The 21,079-nt window shown below is 47.2% G+C and overlaps 1 protein-coding gene across 3 annotated transcripts in view; it reads right to left on the minus strand.

The window, feature by feature from the left end:
* The window catches only part of nav3 (neuron navigator 3), a 208,635-nt gene extending 198,171 nt beyond the window's left edge, over positions 1-10,464 (minus strand). For 2 of the 3 annotated variants that reach the window (XM_055650561.1, XM_055650560.1), the window contains exon 1: positions 9,603-10,464. In XM_055650561.1, the coding sequence (XP_055506536.1) occupies positions 9,603-9,845 (243 nt within the window). In that variant the 5' untranslated portion in view covers positions 9,846-10,464. The remainder of the gene's footprint in view (positions 1-9,602) is intronic. The other variant, XM_055650562.1, reaches the window with a different exon arrangement.
* Positions 10,465-21,079: the final 10,615 nt, after the last annotated feature.

Raw genomic sequence — 21,079 nt, forward strand, 5'->3', positions numbered from 1 at the left:
GATGTGGGAGGAAACTGGAGCACCCGGAGAAAACCCACGTGGTCACAGGGAGAACATACAAACTCTATACATACAGCACCCGTAGTCAGGATCGAACCCGGGTCTCCGGCGCTGTGAGACAGCAACTCTACCGCTGCACCACCATGCTGCCCTTCATATGTATTATTTCACATTTCACATCCAAAAAGGGCACTTGAAAGCGCTGACAATTGTCATATGTACCAACACCAATAACATTCTTGCTTGGAAACAGGCTCTTCAGCCTAACTTGCCCACACCGACAAACATGTCCCATCTGCACTAATGTCACCTGCCCGCGTTTGGCCCATAACCCTTGCGGCAGTACAACAGGCCTGTAAACACAATACATGTGGATAATACATAATAAACTAAAACTCAATAATTGAATGACCCCAATACTAGTGCAAAATAAACCTGAGGTTCGGAGTGCGATCCAAAGCAGTCCATGGTTCCCTAGTTGAGGTTAATGTTGAACCGTGTTCAAGAGCTTGATGGTTGTTGGGAGGAAGCTGTGTTGGGAAGGGCTCACAAACAGGGAAGGGCTCACAAAGAAACCAGGGCCATTTTTAGCCACTAAGTACAGTTATTTGTTATTATTTCACATTCCTATCCAAAAAAAGGGCACTTCAAAGTGTTGACAATTGACCAGAGAAGGAACATAAAACGTACACTTTCCAGCACTCCCTTGAAGAGCCGTGCACCGTGCCAAGGTTAACAAACCGCAAGAACCAGTAAAAACACAACTTTTCCGAGGACCAGCTGTTGCAAAGTGTCAGCTCCTTGTTCTGTTTGCTTCTCGGCATTTTTCAGGGAAACTGCAGAAGCTGGAACGTTGAGCAAAACATCGTGTACGGTGGCACAGTAGTAGAGTTGCTGCTTCACAGGCAGCGCCAGAGGTTCGATATTGACTTTGGCTGCTGCCTGAACGGAGTTTGTTCATTCTCTGGGTGCTCTGCTTCCCTCCTACACTCCAAAGACGTACAGGTTTGAAGGTTAGACTGTACGAGGTAATTCACAAGTTCTCGCGAGTTTTCACCTGATTCGAACCCGGAGAATGTCCGTAGCGGATGCGTAGGAGTTCGTGGATGTCTCGTAGCGGCTCGTAACGCTAATGGAAGGTATAAAAAGTAACCACTCTTTTCATCTCGAGTATTTCTTTACTCGTGGACATTTTTTACAGGGATGAAAAAGCGTCACGAGTTTAGCGGATGTCCCGAGTACCTACCGTTAGCATTACGAGCCGCTACGAGGCATCGACAAACTCCTACTGACCCGCTACGGACATTCTCCGGGTTCGAATCAGGGGCAAACTCGGGAGAACTCATGAATTACCTCGTACAGTGGGACAGGGGCTTAGTTGGCTTCTGTAAATTCCCCCTAGTGTGCAGGATACAACTAGTCTACGATGAGTGCTGGTTGGTGCGGACTCGATGGGCTTGTTTCCACACTGTATCTCTAAACTAAAACTAAACTAAACTAATTGCGGCCAGGTCAGGCAGCGGCTGGGGAGGGAAAGGATACAGGACGTTTTGGGTGGGGATCCTTCTTCAGACTCCTCAGTCTGGAAAAGGGGCCCGACCCAAAACATCGTCTGACCATTCCCTCCCCAGATGCTGCCTGACGTGCTGAGTTCCTCCAGCACTTTGTATTTTGCTTGATGATGATAATGATAGGTTATGTGGAAATGCCATGCATTCATACTCTGCTAATTCATTCACGACCACATTCATTCATTCATCAAATAACCGGTGCATACTTTTCCTTGTTTTTCTTGCTGTATGTTGCACAGGTAATAACTGAGTTGCAACACAGCCCCTCCTTTCTGCAAACCTGCCCCGTTTTGCCATTCATTCATCCCACACATCAAACATTCCCGCTGTACCAGAGCTCTTCCCACTTGTGCGGTCTAACTTCTTGTGACTGCTAGGCTGTTCCCCTTGCGAACCTTGTAATTCCCTTTTTCATAGAACATAGAATGTGTTCAAGAAACTGCAGATGCAGAAAGAACCTGAGGAGGAGTACCTTCAGCAACAGACTGGTTCCACCAAATTGCAGGACAGAACACCACAGGAGATCTGTCTTCTCTTTGGCTATCAAAGTGTACAACTTCCTCCCCCTTTTGTTGTGGGGTAGACAGAGACCGAGACTGACCCCCCCCCTCCCCAATCTTTGTACATCCCCAATCCTTTCCATTCGTCACTTTCATGTTTCATGTATTTGGTGTCTTTGTGTTTTTATGACCGTTGTCAGATCAATTTTCCTCCTGGGATAAATAAAAGTTCTATCCTATCGTATCGTATAACAAGAAACTGCAGATGCTGGTTTAAACCGAAGATTAACACAAAATACTGGTGTAACTCAGTGGGACAGGCAGCTTCTCTGGAGAGAAGGAACGTGTGACGTTTTGGGGTTGAGACTCATCAGAACATAGAATATAGACCAGAGGAGGTTTACAGGAATGGTCAGAGGGTGATATAATGAGCATTTGAAGACACTGGCCCTGTACTCGCAGGGAGTTTAGAGGAATGAGGGGACCTCACTGAAACGTACCAATTAGTGAAAGACCTGGATAGTGTGGATGTGGAGAGGATATTTCCACTGGTGGGAGAATCTAGGACCAGAGGGCACAGCCTCAGAATAAAAGGATGTACCTTTAGAAAGGAGATGAGGGGGATTTTCTTTAGCCAGAGGGTGGTGAATCTGTGGAATTCATGCTACAGACGGCTGTGGAGTCCGTCATTAGGGATTTTTAATGCATAGATTGATAGGCTCTTGATTAGTAAGGGTGTCAACATTTACGGTGAGAAGGTTGGAGAATAGAGGTTGAGAGGGAAAGATAGATCCGTTAGGATTGAATGGTGGGGTAGACATGATGGGCTGAATGGCCTAATTCTACTCCTATGACTCATGAACATGAACATGAACCTAGAACGGCACAAAAACAGCCCTTCGGCCCATCATGCCAGTGCTGAACATGATGGCGGATCCATCTCATATCTACTGCGCATAATCCATATCCTTCCATCCCCGCATATTCATGTACCTATCCAAAGTCTCTTAAATGCCATTAATATATCTGCCTCCATCACCAGCAGTGGCAGTGTGTTCCAGGCACTCACCACCCTCTGTTTCAAAAAGTCACCCCACACATCTCCTTTAAACTTTGCCCCTCTCATCTTAAAGCGATGCCCTCTAGTCTTTGATCTGGAGAATGAAACGCACCTATCCATGTTCTCCAGGGATGCAGCCTGATCTGCTGAGTTACTCCAGCACAGTGTTTTTGAAATCCGTTTAGCCTTTGATTAAGATGAACTTCATTAAAATTTGGGAATGAAAGTTCCCTTGAACTGATTCTCAAATTGTGTTGCAGCCGTAAAAGCAAGCATGAAGAAATGACCACTCCATCATCAGTCTGAGCAGAAATTATCTCTCGTTTCAGACAGGCCGATACATTTCACTGAACCCAACCATTAGTCACCCAGCTCCTTGTTTCATGAGATTATTCAAAGGTTTTGCTTTCCTCTCTGGAATATCAGTTATCTGCACCTTGGTCCCTGCCAATCCTTTACTGTGGGCTCTTAGATGTTGCTCCCTTCAAATCACCTCACAATGAGAAACAGAAGGCCAGCACATAACCAAATGCAAACCTGCCGCCACAATTACAATTCCAGGTGCAGTCTCACACTGCAAAGCTGCCTTCGCATGTTCCGAATGCACGATAACTGGGATGAAAGTTACTTATTTTCTCATTGCAACATTTTAGTTTAGTTTAGTGTAGTTTGGTTTAATTCAATTTAGTTTAATTTAGGATGTGCCGCCTTTGTCCTCCTTGGTGGGTGAGGTAGTGTGTTTGGGAGGTGCAGTCAGACTAGCCTGGGTGTCGGGTTTAGACCCTTTGGCCCACCGAGTCCGTGCCGACCAGCAATTACCCCGTACACTAGTGCTATCCTATGTACCTGGGACAATTTACAATCTTTACCAGTGCCAATTAACCCACAAACTTGCAGGTCTTTGGGATGTGGGAGGAAACCGGAGCACCCGGGGAAAACCCACGTGGTCACAGGAAGAATGCACAAACTCCGTACACACAGCACCAATTGTCAGGATAGAAGCCGGGTCTCTGGGCACTGTAAGGCTGCAACTCTGCCCCTGCACCACCGTGCTGCCATTATTAGTTTAGTTTAGTTTATTTCCTGATTTATCTGATCAAAAGCTTCATTAAGGGCAGAAAACTGTGTGTTCAAATTCAAAAGATGCAGAACAACTCAGGTTGTGATTGAGACTTGAAAATCCATTGCTTGCTTTAGATCATTATTGTTTAGGTTGTTATTATCACGTGTACCGATGTACAGCTTTTGTTTGTGTGTTATCCAGTCAGTGGAAAAGACTATATATAAGTACAATCGAGCTGTCCACACTGCACAGATACAGGATAAAGTGTTCAACATTTAGTGCAAGATAACGTCCGATAAAGTCCAATTGAAAATAGTTCAACCGTCTCCAATGAGGTGGGAAATCATGACCAGTTTCTAGTTGGTAACAGAACGGCTCAGATGCATCACAAACTCTGTCAAGCACTCCTACCGCACTGCTGCATATTGCCTTACTATCACGATAACAATATTCCACTCGACTAAAAGCAGGCGGCACAGTTAGTAGAGCTGCTGCCCCACATCACCAGAGCTCCACGTTCGATTCTACCATCGGGTGCTGTTTGCACGTTCTGCCTATTATTCATGGATAGGGGAGGTCAAGAGCAGGGGTTCCCAACATTTTATGTCCCGTTTACCCCAGGCAACTTTAATAGCACATAACAACGTTTTTTCACTTATTTATGAACAACTAATGATGAACAGATAGCAGTATACCAGAACCAAACAGTCAGTCAATGAGTAAAAATATGTACAGATCCAGAATCAACAAATTTACCCACTAGGTAGGCAAAATTTACCCCCTGATGGAAAATTTACCTCAGCTTGGTCTAGAGGGATATGGGCCAAATGCAGGCAGGTGGGACTAGAGTAGGTAGGGCATCCTGGTTAGCATGGGCAAGTTAGGCCGAAGAGCCTGTTTCGTGTTGTTTAACTATGACCTCGTGGGTTCCCTCCAGGTGCTCCGGTTTCCTCCCACATCCCAAAGGCGTGCGTGTTTGTAGGTTTATTAAGCCTCTGTAAATTACCCCCTGGTGTGTTGGGAGTGTATGACATGGAACTACTGTGAACCGGGTGATCGCTGGTCTGCAGAGTTTGATGGGCTGAAGGGCCTGTTTCCATGCTGAATCAATCAGTCTTTGCCTTAAGTCGATGCCCACAGGTAACCCTGCACCATACCAATGGTGGTGTGAGTAACACACGCCTCCACCAATAAAACCATCCCTTATAAAAGCAGAAAGTGTTCATCTGAGACAAATCATATTCATTGCTTTGCCACTTTCTATTGCAACACAACCCAAGGCTAGCAAGGTCTCTTTGTTGCTTGTTAGAATGCCATTACATTTCTTTCACTGTGTATAATGGCAACACTTTGGAGATAATTACGTTCCTTCCCAGCAATAAGATTAAATTAGTGGTAACGAAAATGCAGGATTGGGGGTTAACAACCCTCCGATTGATGGACCAGAGGCGGGCAAAGTCTTTCAGGTGACGGGTGGTTGCTAATTTGCCTCATTTATCATTGATAGTTTAGATTCGAGATACAGCGCAGAAACACACCCTTCGGACCATCGAGTCCACGCTGACCCGCGACTACTTCAGACACTTGCATCTATCCTAAACATTAGGGACAATTTACAACTTACAGACGCCAATTAACGCACGTACAAAGCTGTACGTCTTTGTAGTGCTGGAGGAAACCGGAGCACACGGAGAAAACACACGTGGTCACGGGGAGAACGTGCAAACTCCACGCGGACAGCACCTGTCAGGGTCGAACCCGAATCTTTGGCGCTGTGAGGCAGCGGTTCTACCGCCGTGCCACTCCACAGTGTTGAAGGTCAGTGTGTGCATCTCAATCCATTGTGGACAGCAGAGTTCCCTGTGACTGGAGTCTAAAAGTCGCCACTGCAAGGGTTAAACAGAAAATAAGAGTCGGGAGATTTTGGGCAAACGTTGCCTCTGTGTAGTTTAGATCCCATCCCTCCATCGTTCAAACAGAAACAGGTCTCCCGCAGGTCGAGGAGAAAAACTGGCACATTAGATTTGGGATCCCAGCCACATTTTCAGAAAGAGCATCTGTTAGACAATCTTTAATAGAAAACAGATTAACATGCTGCTGACAGCTGGTGCTCTCTGTAATAAAGCGGCAGGGCCGGCCATCAAGGTGCAGCAACTCCCCACAGCAACTTTCCAAAAGTATTGCACGTTACAATCAAGATGCCAGCCGCCACTACAAGAATTCCAATGTAAATCAGCTTGTAAAACGTGGCTGTGTGTGAGTGAGTGAGTGAGTGAGTGTGTGAGTGAGTGAGTGAGTGAGTGAGTGAGTGAGTGAGTGAGTGAGTGAGTGAGTGAGTGAGTGAGTGAGTGAGTGTGTGTGCAAGAGGGTGTGCGAGAGGGTGTGCGAGAGGGTGTGTGAGAGAGATAGAGAGAATGTGAGTTTGTGAGTGTATACTTGCGAGTGTGAGAATGTGCATGTGTGTACTTGTGTGTGAGAGTGTGTGTGGGAGAGCAAAAAGTGCGTGAGTGTGAGTGAGTGAGCGTTACACGTCAAAGTAGAAACAAATCTCTTTGAAGGATCCACCAGAAGTGAGGGAGATAATGTAATCAGGTGCAATAGCAGAGGCATTCATCAGCACATTTAGCTGAACTACATCTGCTGATTTTCAATGCAGTAACTCCATGATTTTACACAGCATCTATTAAACACAAGAAGTAGGAACAGGGGACTGACAACCAATACCTCAAAGATTGCCCCAACATTCACCAAGGTCAGCGATTGGCCTCAGCTGCACTTTCCAGTCTGATCCCCAGCACAGGAGCAGGGGGGAGAGGGACAGGGAGAGAGGGGCAGGAGGAGAGGAACAGGGGGAAAGGCGCAGCCATCCACCTCACTGACTCACTGAGTGAGCGAGCGATATTCTCAACGCTCCAGCTCTGTCTGGCTCCCCTACCCACTCCCCTCTCACTCCCTCATCTCCCTTCTCCTGTCCACCAGAAGAAGATACAACAGCTCACACCAACAGATTCAAAGGCAGTTTCCATCCCACTGTAGGGTTTCGATTTACAATGCAGTAAAACAGAATTTACACAGCATCCATTAAACACAAGAAGTAGGAACAGGGGACTGACAACCAATACCTCAAAGATTGCCCCAACATTCACCAAGGTCAGCGATTGGCCTCAGCTGCACTTTCCAGTCTGATCCCCAGCACAGGAGCAGGGGGAGAGGGACAGGGAGAGAGGGGCAGGAGGAGAGGAACAGGGGGAAAGGCGCAGCCATCCACCTCACTGACTCACTGAGTGAGCGAGCGATATTCTCAACGCTCCAGCTCTGTCTGGCTCCCCTACCCACTCCCCTCTCACTCCCTCATCTCCCTTCTCCTGTCGGCAAGAAGATACAACAGCTCACACCAACAGATTCAAAACCAGTTTCCTTCCCACTGTAGGGTTCGAGATACAGTGCGGAAACAGGCCCTTCGGCCCACCGAGTCCGTGCCGACCAGCGATTTCCCAGTACACAAGCACTCTCCTATACACTAGGGATGATTTACAACTTACAGAGACCACAAGGGCAGCACATGACCCAGCGGTAGAGTTGCTGCCTCACAGCGCCAGGGGCACGAGTTCGATCCTGACTACGGGTGCTGACTGTACGGAGTTTGTACCTTCTCCGTGTGACCACGTTGGTTTTCTCCGGGTGCTCCGGTTTCTTCCCACACTCCAAAGACGTACAGGTTTCTAGCTTCATTGGCTCGGAAAATTGTTGATTGTCCCTGGTGCGTGTAGGATAATGTTGGTGTACGGGAATCACTGGTCGGCATGAACTCGGTGGGCCAAAGAGCCTGTTTCCATGCTGTATCTCTAAACTAAACTAAACAAATTAATCTACAAACCTGCTTTGTAACAGGTCAGCATTTGGCCTCAGCTTCATGTTCCAGTCCGTTCCCCACACCAGGAGAGCAAGCAGGCGTGGGAGGAGCGTTTTTTGGTAAACCAGCATCTGCAGTTCCTTGTGTCTACATTCCCTTGGGCCCTTGTGTGAGCTACCCCTTCTTGGCTCATCCCAGTGTTGCGCTGGGTTAGTTGTGGGTCAGTCCTGCCCTATCTGCTTCAAGTGACGCTATTAACATCAGCTTTTGTTGATTGATCATGCCGGGGATGAGGTGAAAGGGAAATGATCACCCAAGACCTTGTTGGATGGTGGGACAAGGGGAGGACTTGCTGCTCTGTGTCATTGATTATCCTCCGTGGCTGATCCCACTTAGGCGTGTCTTTAGGCGACTACCAGGGACTAGTTTTAATCTAATTCACCTACGGCACCTGGCGACAACCTACGACAGCACCTACGTCAATCTACGACAGCAAAAATTGTCGCCACTGTGGCCGAAAAATTTTCGACATGTTGAAAATTTTACGGCAGTCGCCTGTAGTCGCCCAAAAAATTGCCCATTAAAGGACGTAGCCAGGACTTGAAGACCTGAGCTGTAGGGAGAGGTTGAGCAGGCTAGGACTTCATTCCTTGGAGGGCAGGAGGATGAGGGATGATTTTATAGAGGTGTACAAAGTCATGAGAGGAATGGATAGGGTGAATGCACAGAATCTTCTACCCAGAGTATTTTTAGTTTGGTTTTAGTTTCAGAGATGCAGTACGGAAGACACAACGAGTCCGTGCCGACCAGTGATTACCCACGCACGCTAGTTCTAGGAACAATTTACAATTTTACCAAAGCCAATTATCCCACAAACCAGCACGTCTTTGGATTGTGGGATGAAACCACAACACCTGGAGGAAACCCACGAGGTCACAAGGTGCAAACTCCGCATAGACAGCATCCGTAGACAGGATCGAAATCAGGTCTCTGGCGCTGTACGGCAATAACTCTACTGCTGTGCCACTGTGCCGCCCCTTGGGGAATCAAAACCTGTGGAGGTATGTTTAAAGTGGGGGGGGGGGAAAGATTTAATAGGAGTCTGAGGGGAAACTTATTTCACACAATGGTGGGGGGGGTGTACGGAACGAGCTGCCAGAAGAGGTAGTCGAGGAAGGTATGCCGCGACATTTAAAAAACATTTGGGCAGATACATGGATAGGATAAGTTTAGAGGGATATGAGTTAAACGCAGGCAGGTGGGACTAGTGTAGATGGGGCATGTTGGTCGGCGTGGGCAAGTTGTGCTGAAGGCTCTGGTTCCATGCTGTATGACTATGACTTTATGGCAACTAAGTAAGATCAGTGAATGATTCCTTAATTTAAAAAAAAACAGCCTGCACAAACATCTGAAAAATGCAGGAGGTGGATGTTAGCAGTCAGTCTAAAAATGACCAGGAGACTTAGCCCAATGCGGTGAGAGTGTCCTGCGAGCTTCCTGGCGTGAAGCAGCCGCAGCTGCAGGTGTGGCCGGGGTTAGAAGGTGCAACACTGACCTTACTGTCCGCCTTCTCTCTCGTCCGTGCCTGGGAGCTCTGCATCACTCCCCAGTCGTTGCTCATCTTCCAAGACAGCTGGTGACTCGCCTGGGAGATGCTCCTGAGTTCTGCCGAAGGCTTGTGATGGCGGGGAACGCCGGCGTGGTGGGAGCCATGGTGGGGGATGCAGAGGGCGGTGTGGACGGGCTTTGGCCTGTCGGCCGGCGAGCGTAGCCGGGACGAGACGGGGAGCCCGGGCATCGTCCGACCGTGCGATCAGGGGCAGGTTGGGGGGGGCCACCTAGCGCTCGCAACACCTAGCGGGGGCAGCCTCGCATCTCAGCTGCGGCCGCAAGGAATCCCCTGCCACAGCCTCGCGGAATACACGGCCACAAGCGCGGTTGCACGTCTGGAGCGGTTAGCCTCTCCTCCCGGGCTACAGCGACCTTCCTTGCCAGAGGGAAGAAACTGCCTGTGTCGATTCAAAGGACGCACCGCCAAAACTCTTTCCTGAATGGATTTGTTCAGCTCAATTTGTACTGGAGCAAAACACAAGGGGGAGGGAGGGGGGAGGAAGGAGGAAGGAGGAGGGCTGGCAGGCAAGCGACGCGGAGATCTCCAACTGTCAAAACAACACCAGGGCCGAGAGGCTCCCTCCCTGGCCACAGAACATTGCACAACTCCCCAAGAACAGAGCAGGCAACGGGGGAGAGACTAAAACTCTCTCCGACCAGCAGCCGAAGTCTGAGCACATGTTGAAACGTTTCCAGTCAGTATAAAGCCCCTGGGCTGATGTTGGTCGACTCGGTGCCTGGCTATTCCTCATTCCTGAAGGCTCGGTCAGTGAACGGCCCTGCCTACGCACATCTTGTCCCTTGTACATGGCCAAGGGATCGCTCCTGGGAAGGCAGGGCGGGAGGGAGGGAAGTGGGAGGGAGAAGAAGGCAGCACGCATAGCTCTAGCCAAAAGGAGATTAGCTTAGCAAAGACTGAAGAGACAGTGAGGACATTTTATTCCCCAGGGGTGGAAATGTCAAAGACTAAAGGGGAAAGCTTTAAGGTGAGTGGGCCAAAGTTTAAAGGAGATGTGCGGGGCAAGTTTTTTTTTACACAGGCACAGCTGGGGAGCCTGATAAACGATTTACAAATGAGGAAGATAATTTTACACAGAAGAGGCGGGTGCCTCTTTTTATTTCTCTACGTCTTCCTTATCTCTTTTACTTACTCACTATTTGGCTACATCACTTTGGTAGTCTAGGAGTTCTATCCTTGCACATTCCACTTTTCCTCTCTCTTGCTTTTTCTTTCTTCTTTTCTCCCAACTATAGTTAAAATCAAAATTGAAGCTAAAAAAATAAAAAATGAACAAAATTTTTTTAAAAAACAGAAGAGGCGGGTGCCTGGAACATGCTGCCAGAGCTGGTGGTGGAGGCAGATATGTTAGCGGCGTTTAAGAGGCTTTTAGATGAGTTATGCAGGGACTGGAGGGATCTGGTCACGTGCAGGTAGAGGGGATTAGTTTAACAGCACCAAGTTCAGTGCAGATATTGTGGGCCGAAGAGCCTGTTCCTGTGCTGAACTGTTCTATGTTCTATTAAGAAAAGATCAAAGAAAATATCAAATTACGTTATTGGGGGACCCAAGAGTATTTGTTTAAATACATTCATTGTCACATCAAAGGCTCAGTCAGAGGTATATGGTGGCATAGTGGTAATTTACCTAGTTAGTAATCTCAAGGGTAATGCTAAGAGACCAGGGACCCGAGTTCAAATCCCATTACGGGATTTCCAGAACTACAGAATTTAAATTCAATTAATAATCAGGAATTTGAAACGCAGCTGGTTTTAGTAATGATGGCCATGAAGAAACAGGATTCTGATTCAGGACAAAATATGCTTCTCGCGAGACGGAATCTGTCGTCCTTACCCAACCTGAGGGGCAACTTCCTCCACCTCACGCTGCCTTGGCAAGGCCGCCAGCTTAATCAGGGACCAGTCTCACCCCGGTCACTCCCTCTTCTTCTCCCATCGGGCAAGAAGTACAGAAGTGTGAAAACGCACACCTCCAGATTCAGGGACAGTTTCTTCCCAGCTGTTATCAGGCAACTGAACCGTCCTATCACCACTTTAAACTTTAGTTGGAAGAGAGGAGGTGCAGGACAAAACATGGCAGGTCGCAAGTCAACACAGGCCAGAGATGGGCATGCACATGTTGTGAGACAAGGGTGTTTAGAATTGTGAAGCTAGAGGATTGACGTGCTGTGAATTGTGTAGCTTGGGGCAGGTGCATAGGGGGAGGTGGAGGGGAGGGGAGAGGTAGATGTATAAAGGGTCAGTCAGGGTTTAGGGGAGGGGATGGAGGGGGGGAGGAAAGAAAAATGTGAGGGGGGCGGTTTGTAGAGGTTCCCTAAAGCTGGAGAATGCTGCCTGACCCGTTGAGTTACTCCAGCATTTAGTGTCTTTCTTTGGTAAACCAGCATCTGCAGTTGCAGAGACTAGGAACTGCAGATGCTGATTAATACACCAAAGGACACAAAGTGCTGGACTAACTCAGCGGGTCAGGCAGTATCCCATGAGAACATGGATAGATGGCGTTTCTGGTCGGGAGCCTTCTTTAGGGGACCTACCACCAGTCAGAAGGAGGGTCTCAACCCGAAAAAGATCACCTATCCATGTTCTCCAGAGATGGTTGCTGCTTGACCCACTGAGTTACTCCAGCACTCTGTGCCCTTTTCAGCATCTGCAGTTTCTTGTTTCCAAACTGATTTGTGATGCAGGTTTACAAAGCGAGCGAGTTCCATAGAGAACCATGTGAACAAATGGAAATAACACCTGCCAAACTCCACATGGAAAATGAAGGAAATCTAATCTGGGATCCTAAACCTTGGAATCATCTCCCTCTCTACGCTGCTGTTCAATTGAATTATGTCATTGGTGCGCTGGAGAATTTAACGCTACAGAGCGTGTAAAAATGTCACTCCCTGCACAATAAATGATTTATGGACCCGCTGCAGAACACAAAGCTGATACTGATGCTGAATTATAATCCCTTCAAGGTTATCTGATTTCACACTCACAAGCCCCCAATTTCTTCCCTGCCCCATCAAGAGGAAATGAAATAGAATTAAGGAATGAACGGGAGAAAGTTTTTTACTTTACTTCAGAGATACAGTGCAGAAAAAGGCTCTTCAGCCCACCCAATATCCAATGACTTGGCCTCCACTGCCGTCCGTGGCAATGAATTCCATGGATTTACCACCGTTTGTCTAAAGAAACTGAGTCCACTAACCACAATCCTTCCTCAGCACCGAACTATAGTAGATTGTGCACTACCTACTTTGGTCTTTGCAATTTGCATCGTGGTCTTGTATATTGAGAATAATAGATAATTGAGCAGTACGGTGGCGCAGCGGTAGAGTTACTGCCTCATACTGCCAGAGATCCGGGTTCCATCCTGACAACAGGTACTGTCTGTACTGAGTTTGTACGTTCCCCCTGTATGCCCCTGTCCCACTTAGGAAACCTGAAAAGAAACCTCTGGAGACTTTGCGCCCCACCCAAGGTTTCCGTGCGGTTGCCGGAGGTTGCAGGTAGTGGAAGCAGGTAGGGAGGCTGACAAAAACCTCCTGGAACCTCACGGAAACCTTGGGTGGGGCACAGTCTCCAGAGGTTTCCGTTTAGGTTTCCAAAGTGGGACAGGGGCATAACTGCATGGACTTTCTCTTGGTGCTTCGGTTTTCCTCCCACACTCCAAAGACGTACAGGTTTATGGGTTCATTGACTTCAGTTAAAATTGTCCCTGGTGTATAGGATAGTGCTTGTGTAGTGCGCGGGCTGATCGCAGACCACAGGGCCTGTTTCTGTGCTGTATCTCTAAATTAGACTACTTTATCATGCATTTAATTGTCGTTGCATCTAACGTGCCTGTGCAGCTGCAGCAAGTAAGAATCCCATAGTTCCCGTTCATAATCTGCTGCATGTAAGGAGTAAACACTCTTGACTCTTTTGTCTGGCTTTTGCATCAATAACCTTGCCCTCCCCTCCCTCCACTTTGCTGATTACATGGTACATCTCCCAACGTGATCATTACATTATATGTTTTCAGTTCACAAAAGAGACAAATGACTGTAAAAATGGAAATAGAAAATGAAAATAGGAAAAAAACATCCAGCACCCTGATGTGCCTTTCCTGTTGTGGTCACTTATCCCACATCCTTGCTAGCAGATGATCAGATCATAAACTATTGATTTAAAAAAACATTATTCACAGGCAGGGACATTGTTTATAAATGTCATAGGAGCAGAATTCGGCCATTCGGCCCATCGAGTCTGCTCCGCCATTCAATCATGGCTGACCTGTCTTTCCCTCTCAACCCCTTCTCCTCGTAACCCTTGACACCCTTACTGATTAAGAAATCTATAAATCTCCGCCTTAAAAATATCCATTGACATCTCTGGAGGACATGGATGGGTGACTTTTCAAGTCGGGACTCTTCTTCAGACTCCAGAGATGCTGCCAGACCCGCTGAGTTACTCCAGCACTTTGTGTTTTGCTTTGGTAAACCAGCACCTGTAGATGTTTGTGTCTCGGACACTTTCCATCAATTTACCTTCAAAGCAGCCCTTTTGTTCTTCAAATAAAGCTCTTTCCTTGCACGATAATATTCACCTGCTTGGTTGTGGCTGGTTGTAAGGGAAGTTGGATTAACACACGATAGGAAGAAAGAGGAAATGGTCTCCAATGTAAACTTGTTCCCAAGACATTGACCTTGTCTTGCTAAAGGAACTCAGCAGCATCTGTGGAGGGAATGTACAGACAATGTTTCTGGTCCATTCTCTCCACAGATGCAGGCTGACCCGCTGAGTTCCACTAGCAAGATAAGGTCAATGTCTGGAGAACAAGTTTACAATGGAGACCTCTTCCTCTTTCTTCCTTTCGTGAGTTAATCCAACTTCCCTTGCAACCAGCCCAGATCATCATGCAAGCCAACCTCCCTTCCATCAATTCCATCTAGACTTCACGATACCTTGGCAAGGCCGCTGGCATAATCGAGGACCAGTCCCAGTCACTCCCTCTTCTCCCCTCTCCCATCAGGCAAGAGGTACAGAAGTGTGAAAACACACACCTACAGATTCAGGGACAGTTTCCTCCCAGCTTTATCAGATAACTGAACCATCCTATCACCATCTAGAGAATGGCCCAAGACCTCTCATCCACCTCATCGGCAACCCCATTTTCCTGCCTACTCCCCATGACCCCTGACACCCGTACTAATCAAGAATCTCTCAAACTCCACCTTAAGGAGATCCATTGACTAGGCCTCCACAGCCTTCTATATTGATGGGCTGAACGGCCTGTATCTGTGCTAGGTACACAAAAAGCTGGAGAAACTCAGCCTGAAGAAGGGTTTTGGCCCGAAACGTTGCCTATTTCCTTCGCTCCATAGATGCTGCTGCACCCGCTGAGTTTCTCCAGCATTTTTGTGTACCTTTGATTTTCCAGCATCTGCAGTTCCTTCTTAAACACTGTATCTGTGCTATATGGCTCTTTGACTCCATCAGGTGGAGCCCGGGACAGATCATTGTATTGCCACAGGGCAGGCTTAGCCTTGGGTGGCAGCTGACCTGCTCCTGTTTTGCTGAATCTTGTTCTTTTGCTCAAGATTCCAGCATCTGCAGTTCTACGTGTCTCCAAGTTACTGCAATCTATCTCTTGCACTAACCCCGGACTTGTTTTGTTCGAATTGTGCTTTAGTCTCCCTTTTAAAATTTGGTGTCATGTATCTATAATTTGTCCTTGATGCTGTCTGAGGCTGTGTGCCTGTGATGCTGCTGTAAGCTAGATTTTCATTGTACCTATACATCACCATACTTGTACATGTGACAATAAACTTGCCTTGATCTGTCCAATTCCCATCACGTTATTATTGAAAAGAAACCCTCCATGACACAGACAGAAAGCGCAACTCAGCGGGCGATGATATTCACTTTAACCCTTCGTCAGCATGCTAGTTGTACAAGGCGTGGGTAAGGGGCCCACTTACAGTTTTGAGTATCGGTCACCCTGCTGCAGCAAATACGCCATTAAGCTGGAAAGAGGGTGGATAATTATTTCAACGGATGTTGGCAGGACCCGAGGGGCTGAGCTGTCGGGCGAGGTTGGGCAGGCTAGGATTTTATTCTTTGGAACGCAGGAGGTTGAAGGGTAATCTTACAGAGGTGTATAAATTAATGAGGAGAACAGATAGGGTGCGTACAGTCTTTCACCCAGGTTGGGGGCATGAAGAGCAAGAGGGCATAGGTTTAAGGAGAGAGGAGAAAGATTTAATAGGATCCCGAGGGGCAATGTTTTCACATAGTCATCAAGTCAAAACAGCATGGAAACAGGCCCTTCAGCCCAACTTTCCCACACCAACCAACATGCCCCATCTACACTAGTCCCACCTGCTTGCATTTGACCCATATCCCTCTCAACCTATCCTATCCTATCCATGTACCTGTCTGTGTGGTGGGTGTATGGAACGAGCTGCCAGAGGAGATAGTTGAGGCAGGTACTATCACAGCGTTTAAAAGACCCTTGGATAGGTACATGGATTGTAAAGATTTAGAGGGATACGGGCCAAACGCAGGCAGGTGAGACTAGTGTAGATGGGGCATGTTGGTCGGTGCGGGCACGTTGGGCAGGTACTATAACAACATTAAAGGATGCGTGGAAAGTTACATAGGGAGAAAATGTTTAGAAGAATATGGGCAAAAACAATAGATATTTTATGAGCTTCTCCAGTTGCCCAGAGGGTAGGACTACAGAGCAAAGGGCGTAGTGTATTATTGTCCACAGTGGGCCTGCTGTGCAGATATAAAACTGATATCTCTTTCCCCAGGCTACAGGAAAACAAACATCAAGGGCACACATGGGGAAATGGTGACCTGCCCCGCAATTTCTGTTTTATTATCCATGTTTGCAGAAATCATGAACTCAATAGAAATCATAAACTTTTAATGTTTATGTGGCACCTTATTCACCAGACTTGACATTCATTCCCTCCACCAATGGCTCCATTGTGTGCCATCTGTAATGTGTACTGCCATTGGGGCGGCACGGTGGCGTGGGTTCGATCCCCACTACGGGCGCTGTTGGTATTGAGTTTGTACGTTCTCCCTGTGACCGTGTGGGTTTTCCCCGGGCGCTCCGGTTTCCTCCCACACTCCAAAGACGTGCAGGTTTGTCAGTTAATTGTCTTTGGTAAAATTGTAAATTATCCCTAGTATGTTGGATAGTGCTAGTGTACGGGGATAGCATGGGGTACGATGGTTAGCACGGACTCGGTGGGCCGAAGGGCCTGCTTCCATGCTGTATCTCTAAACCCCAAACTCGTTACCTAGGCTACTACGACAGCACCTCCCAAACCCACTACCTCTACCACCAAGGAGGCCAAATGCAGCAGGGAGCTCTGCCCAGCCCATCACAGATACTGACCTCCCACCCAGCGCAGAGCTGCCTCAAAATGGCAGCCAATATCATCAGCCCCACACCACCCTGGCCACTCTCTCATCTCACTGCTACCATCGGGAAGATGTGAAAGGAGCCTGAAAACCGTGACCATCAGTTTTTAAAACCTTAAAGTCGTAGAGTGATACAGCATGGAAACTGACCCTTCAGCCAAATTCACCCATGTTGCTTAGCTTAGTTTATTATTGTCACTTGTACCAAGGTACAGAGAAAAGCTTTATTTTTAATGCTATCCACTCAGCAGAAATATTATACATGATTACAATCAAGTCATCCACAGTTTGCAGATACAGACTAAAGCAAATAATGTTTAGTGCAAGATAACATCCAATAAAGGTCTATTAAAGATTAAAGATAGTGCCGACCAAGGTGCCCTATCAACGCTAGTCCCACCTGCCCGTGGTTTGCCTATAGTCTGCTAAACCCTTCCTATCCTTGTACCTATCCAAATGTCTTTTAAACATTGCTGTAGTACTAACTCCTCTGGCAGCTCGTTCCATACACCCAATAATTGCTTCTTCCCAAACTTGTACACTGCACGTCACTAACCTCAGCAACTATGAACTTCCACAGACTGTGTCCTTGGTTGCACTACAGACTTCAGTTTCTGCACTGCTATGGTTACTTTGGATTATGGTTATTAATTTAATGCATTTTTGCACATGATACATTATCTGTGTGTTATTGCGTTTACAGGCCCGTTAAGCTGCAGCAAGTAAGAATTTTATTGTTCGGTTGTCAGTACATGTGACAATAAAACACTCTTAACTCATCTCTGTAGACTCAGCTTTAAAACGTTCAACCTCTTGACTTAGAAATACATCACCGTTCCATCATCATCCTGAGGCGTAAACTATTCCACCAGGAACTGTAAGTGATCAGACTCATTTCTACAAAGTGTTGGAGTAACTCAGTGGTGAGGCAGCAACTGTGGAGAAAATAGATAGGTGACGTTTCAGGCCGAGACCTTTCTTTGTGCCCTATGTCTTGTTGGCTCCTTTGGTTCCATCAGAATCATCCGGGAAAACTTAGCCTCGTCCTATCAGAGATATTCCCTGTGTCCTATCCATCCTTCCTGTGTCATCTTCTGGAGCTTAAAACTACTTTGTTTGCTTATGCCCCTGTCCCACTTAGGAAACCTGAACGGAAACCACTGGAGACTTTGCGCCCCACCCAAGGTTTCCGTGCGGTTCCCGGAGGTTTTTGTCCGTCTCCCTACCTGCTTCAACTACCTGCAACCTCCAGCAACCACCTGCAACCTCCGGGAACCCGCACGGAAACCTTGGGTGGGGCGCAAAGTCTCCAGAGATTTCCGTTCAGGTTTCCTAAGTGGGACAGGGGCATTACTCTCCCAGGACTTTGAACTGAATATTTAACTCTCTTTCTCTCTCTCTCTCGCTCTCTCTTCCTCCCTTCTGCTTTCCCTCCTTCCACAGTTGCTGCCTGACCGGACAAGTGTTTCCAGTATTTTGTTTATTTTTTATTTCAGATTTCTATCGTCTGCGGGATTTTTTTCTCTATCATTCTGATTGATGGTTGATGCACATCAACAAGAGGTGGGGAAGAGATGTGGGGTGAAGCCTGTCAAGTGATAGGTGGATACAGGTGAGGGGGTGATTGGCAGATGGGTGGAGTAAGTGACAAAGGCTGGAGGTGAAAAGGAGACAAAAGGGTCAGATAAGGCGAGACGAGGAGGAGTGAAATGTAAAGCCGGAGGGAAGGGTATGGGTGGAAGGGACAGGAGGGATAAGAAGGGAAATGTGGGATTTGCGTATGGGAGATGAGTGTATGAAGGAGTGGCAAGGAGCTGGGCGACTGGGAGGTGGATGGGAGATGATGAAATATGTGCCACACAGGATGGAGGGTGAAGGGAAAGAGATGGGGTTTACGAGTCGGTATTTCATCAGTAGAGCGGGGAGAGCCGCTGCCTCAGAGTGCCAGAGACCCAGGTTCGATCCCGACCTTGGGCATTGTCTGTATGGAGTTTGCACGTTCTCCCTGTGACTGCATGGGTTTTCACCGGGAGCACCGGTTTTCTCCCTCATCCCAAAATCATGCGGTTTTGCAGCTCAATTGGACTACAATTGCCCCAAGTGTGTAGGGAGTGAATGAGAAAGTGGGATAATATGCAGCTGGTGTGAATGGGCGATCGATGGTCGGCGTGGACTCGGTGGGCCGAAGGGCCTGTTTCCATGCTCTGTCTCAACACTAAAACTCACCAAAGTCGACCCGCTGAGTTACTCCAGCACTTTGTGTCTATCTTTGGTACGAACCAGCATCTGCAGCTTTTTGTGTAAGAAGTGTGAGCAAAAACGTTTTCACCCAGAGAGTTGTGAATTTGTGGAATTCCCTGCCACAGAGGGCAGTGGAGGCCAAATCACTGGATGGATTTAAGAGGGAGTTAGATTGAGCTCTAGGGGCTAGTGGAATCAAGGGATATGGGGAGAAGGCAGGCACGGGTTAGTGATTTGGGACGATCGGCCATGATCACAATGAATTATGTGCTCGAAGGGCCGAATGGCCTCCTCCTGCACCTATTTTCTATGTTTCTAAGGAACTGCAGATGCTGATTTACACCAAAGATAGTTACAAAATGCTGGAGTAACTCAGTGGGTCAGGCAGCATCTATGGAGAAAAGGAATAGGTGCGGAAGACCCTTGATGTGAAACGTCACCTATTGCTTTTCTCTAGAGATGCTGCCTGACCCGCTGAGTTACTCCAGCATCTTGTGTCTATTTGCAGTTCTTTGTTTCTACCCTATATCTGGTGTTCTTTTCTGATATCACTCGCTGTCAGATAAATCAGCAACTTTATAACATGCATTTTAAACTCTTTTCTTTATGTTTCTTTTTGTTTTAAATCACATACAAATCTTCAATAATATCCATTATCAATCTTTGCTATTTCAGAAAGTAAAGCAGTACATCTTCCACACGCAAGATATTGTTGGTTAAACCTGCCAACCATATGCAATACGTTTTTGTGGTAGCTGAATAATAAATGTTACAAAGTGGGAAGAGTTAGTCCTTTGGGAAACTACTTTCAAAATCAGTCTGATAATTAATTTCTGTTTTGTTGCTTCAAATTACCAGAGTCATGAAATTGATTGGGTTTACATATGATGAGCAATTGGCAGCCCTGTACTCGCTGGAGTTTAGAAGGATGAGGGGACACCTCATTGGAACTTACCGAATAGTGAAAGGCCTGGATAGAGTGGATGTGGAGAAGATGGTTCCACTAGTGGAAGGGCGTAGGACCAGTGGCCATAGCCACGGAATAAAAGGACGTTCCTTTAGGAAGATGAGGAAGAATTTCTTTAGCCAGAGGGTGGTGAACCTGTGGAATTGATTTCCACTAAAGGCTGTGGAGGCCAAGACATTTGATATTTTAAGGCAGAGATTGATACATTCTGGATTAGTACATGTGTTGGTGGATATGGGGGGAAGGCAGGAGAGTGGGGTTGAGAGCAAACGATAGATCAGCCCTGGTTGAATGGTGGAGTGGTCTTGAGAGGCTAAATGGCCTCATTCTGCTCCTATGAATTATGAACTTGTATAATGCTTGTGTGTGAACTCAATGGGTTGGTAAACTTAAACAAGCAGAAACTTGGAACTCCCCCAACCCCTACAATCCCAAACATACTGACACTGAGATTCAAAAGACCACCTTGAAGCTAGAGGAAAACAAAGCTATGAAATACACTTCTTTCAAATTTATTGCTGCACTTGCAGAAAATCCAAAATAAAAACAGAAAATGCTGTTTGGGAAAGGATCTAACTGTCTACCTAACACAGGCCATTCGGCCCTTCGAGCCAGCACCACCATTTAATGTGATCATGGCTGATCATCCCCATTCAGTACCCCGTTCCTGTCTTCTCCCAATATACCCTGACTCCGCTATCTTTAAGAGCTCTATCTAGCTCTCTCTTGAAAGCATCCAGAGAACCTGCCTCCACCGCCCACTGAGGCAGAGAATTCCACAGACC

The sequence above is a fragment of the Leucoraja erinacea genome, chromosome 19 (genome assembly GCF_028641065.1).
Source record: "Leucoraja erinacea ecotype New England chromosome 19, Leri_hhj_1, whole genome shotgun sequence".
Lineage (NCBI taxonomy): Eukaryota > Metazoa > Chordata > Chondrichthyes > Rajiformes > Rajidae > Leucoraja > Leucoraja erinaceus.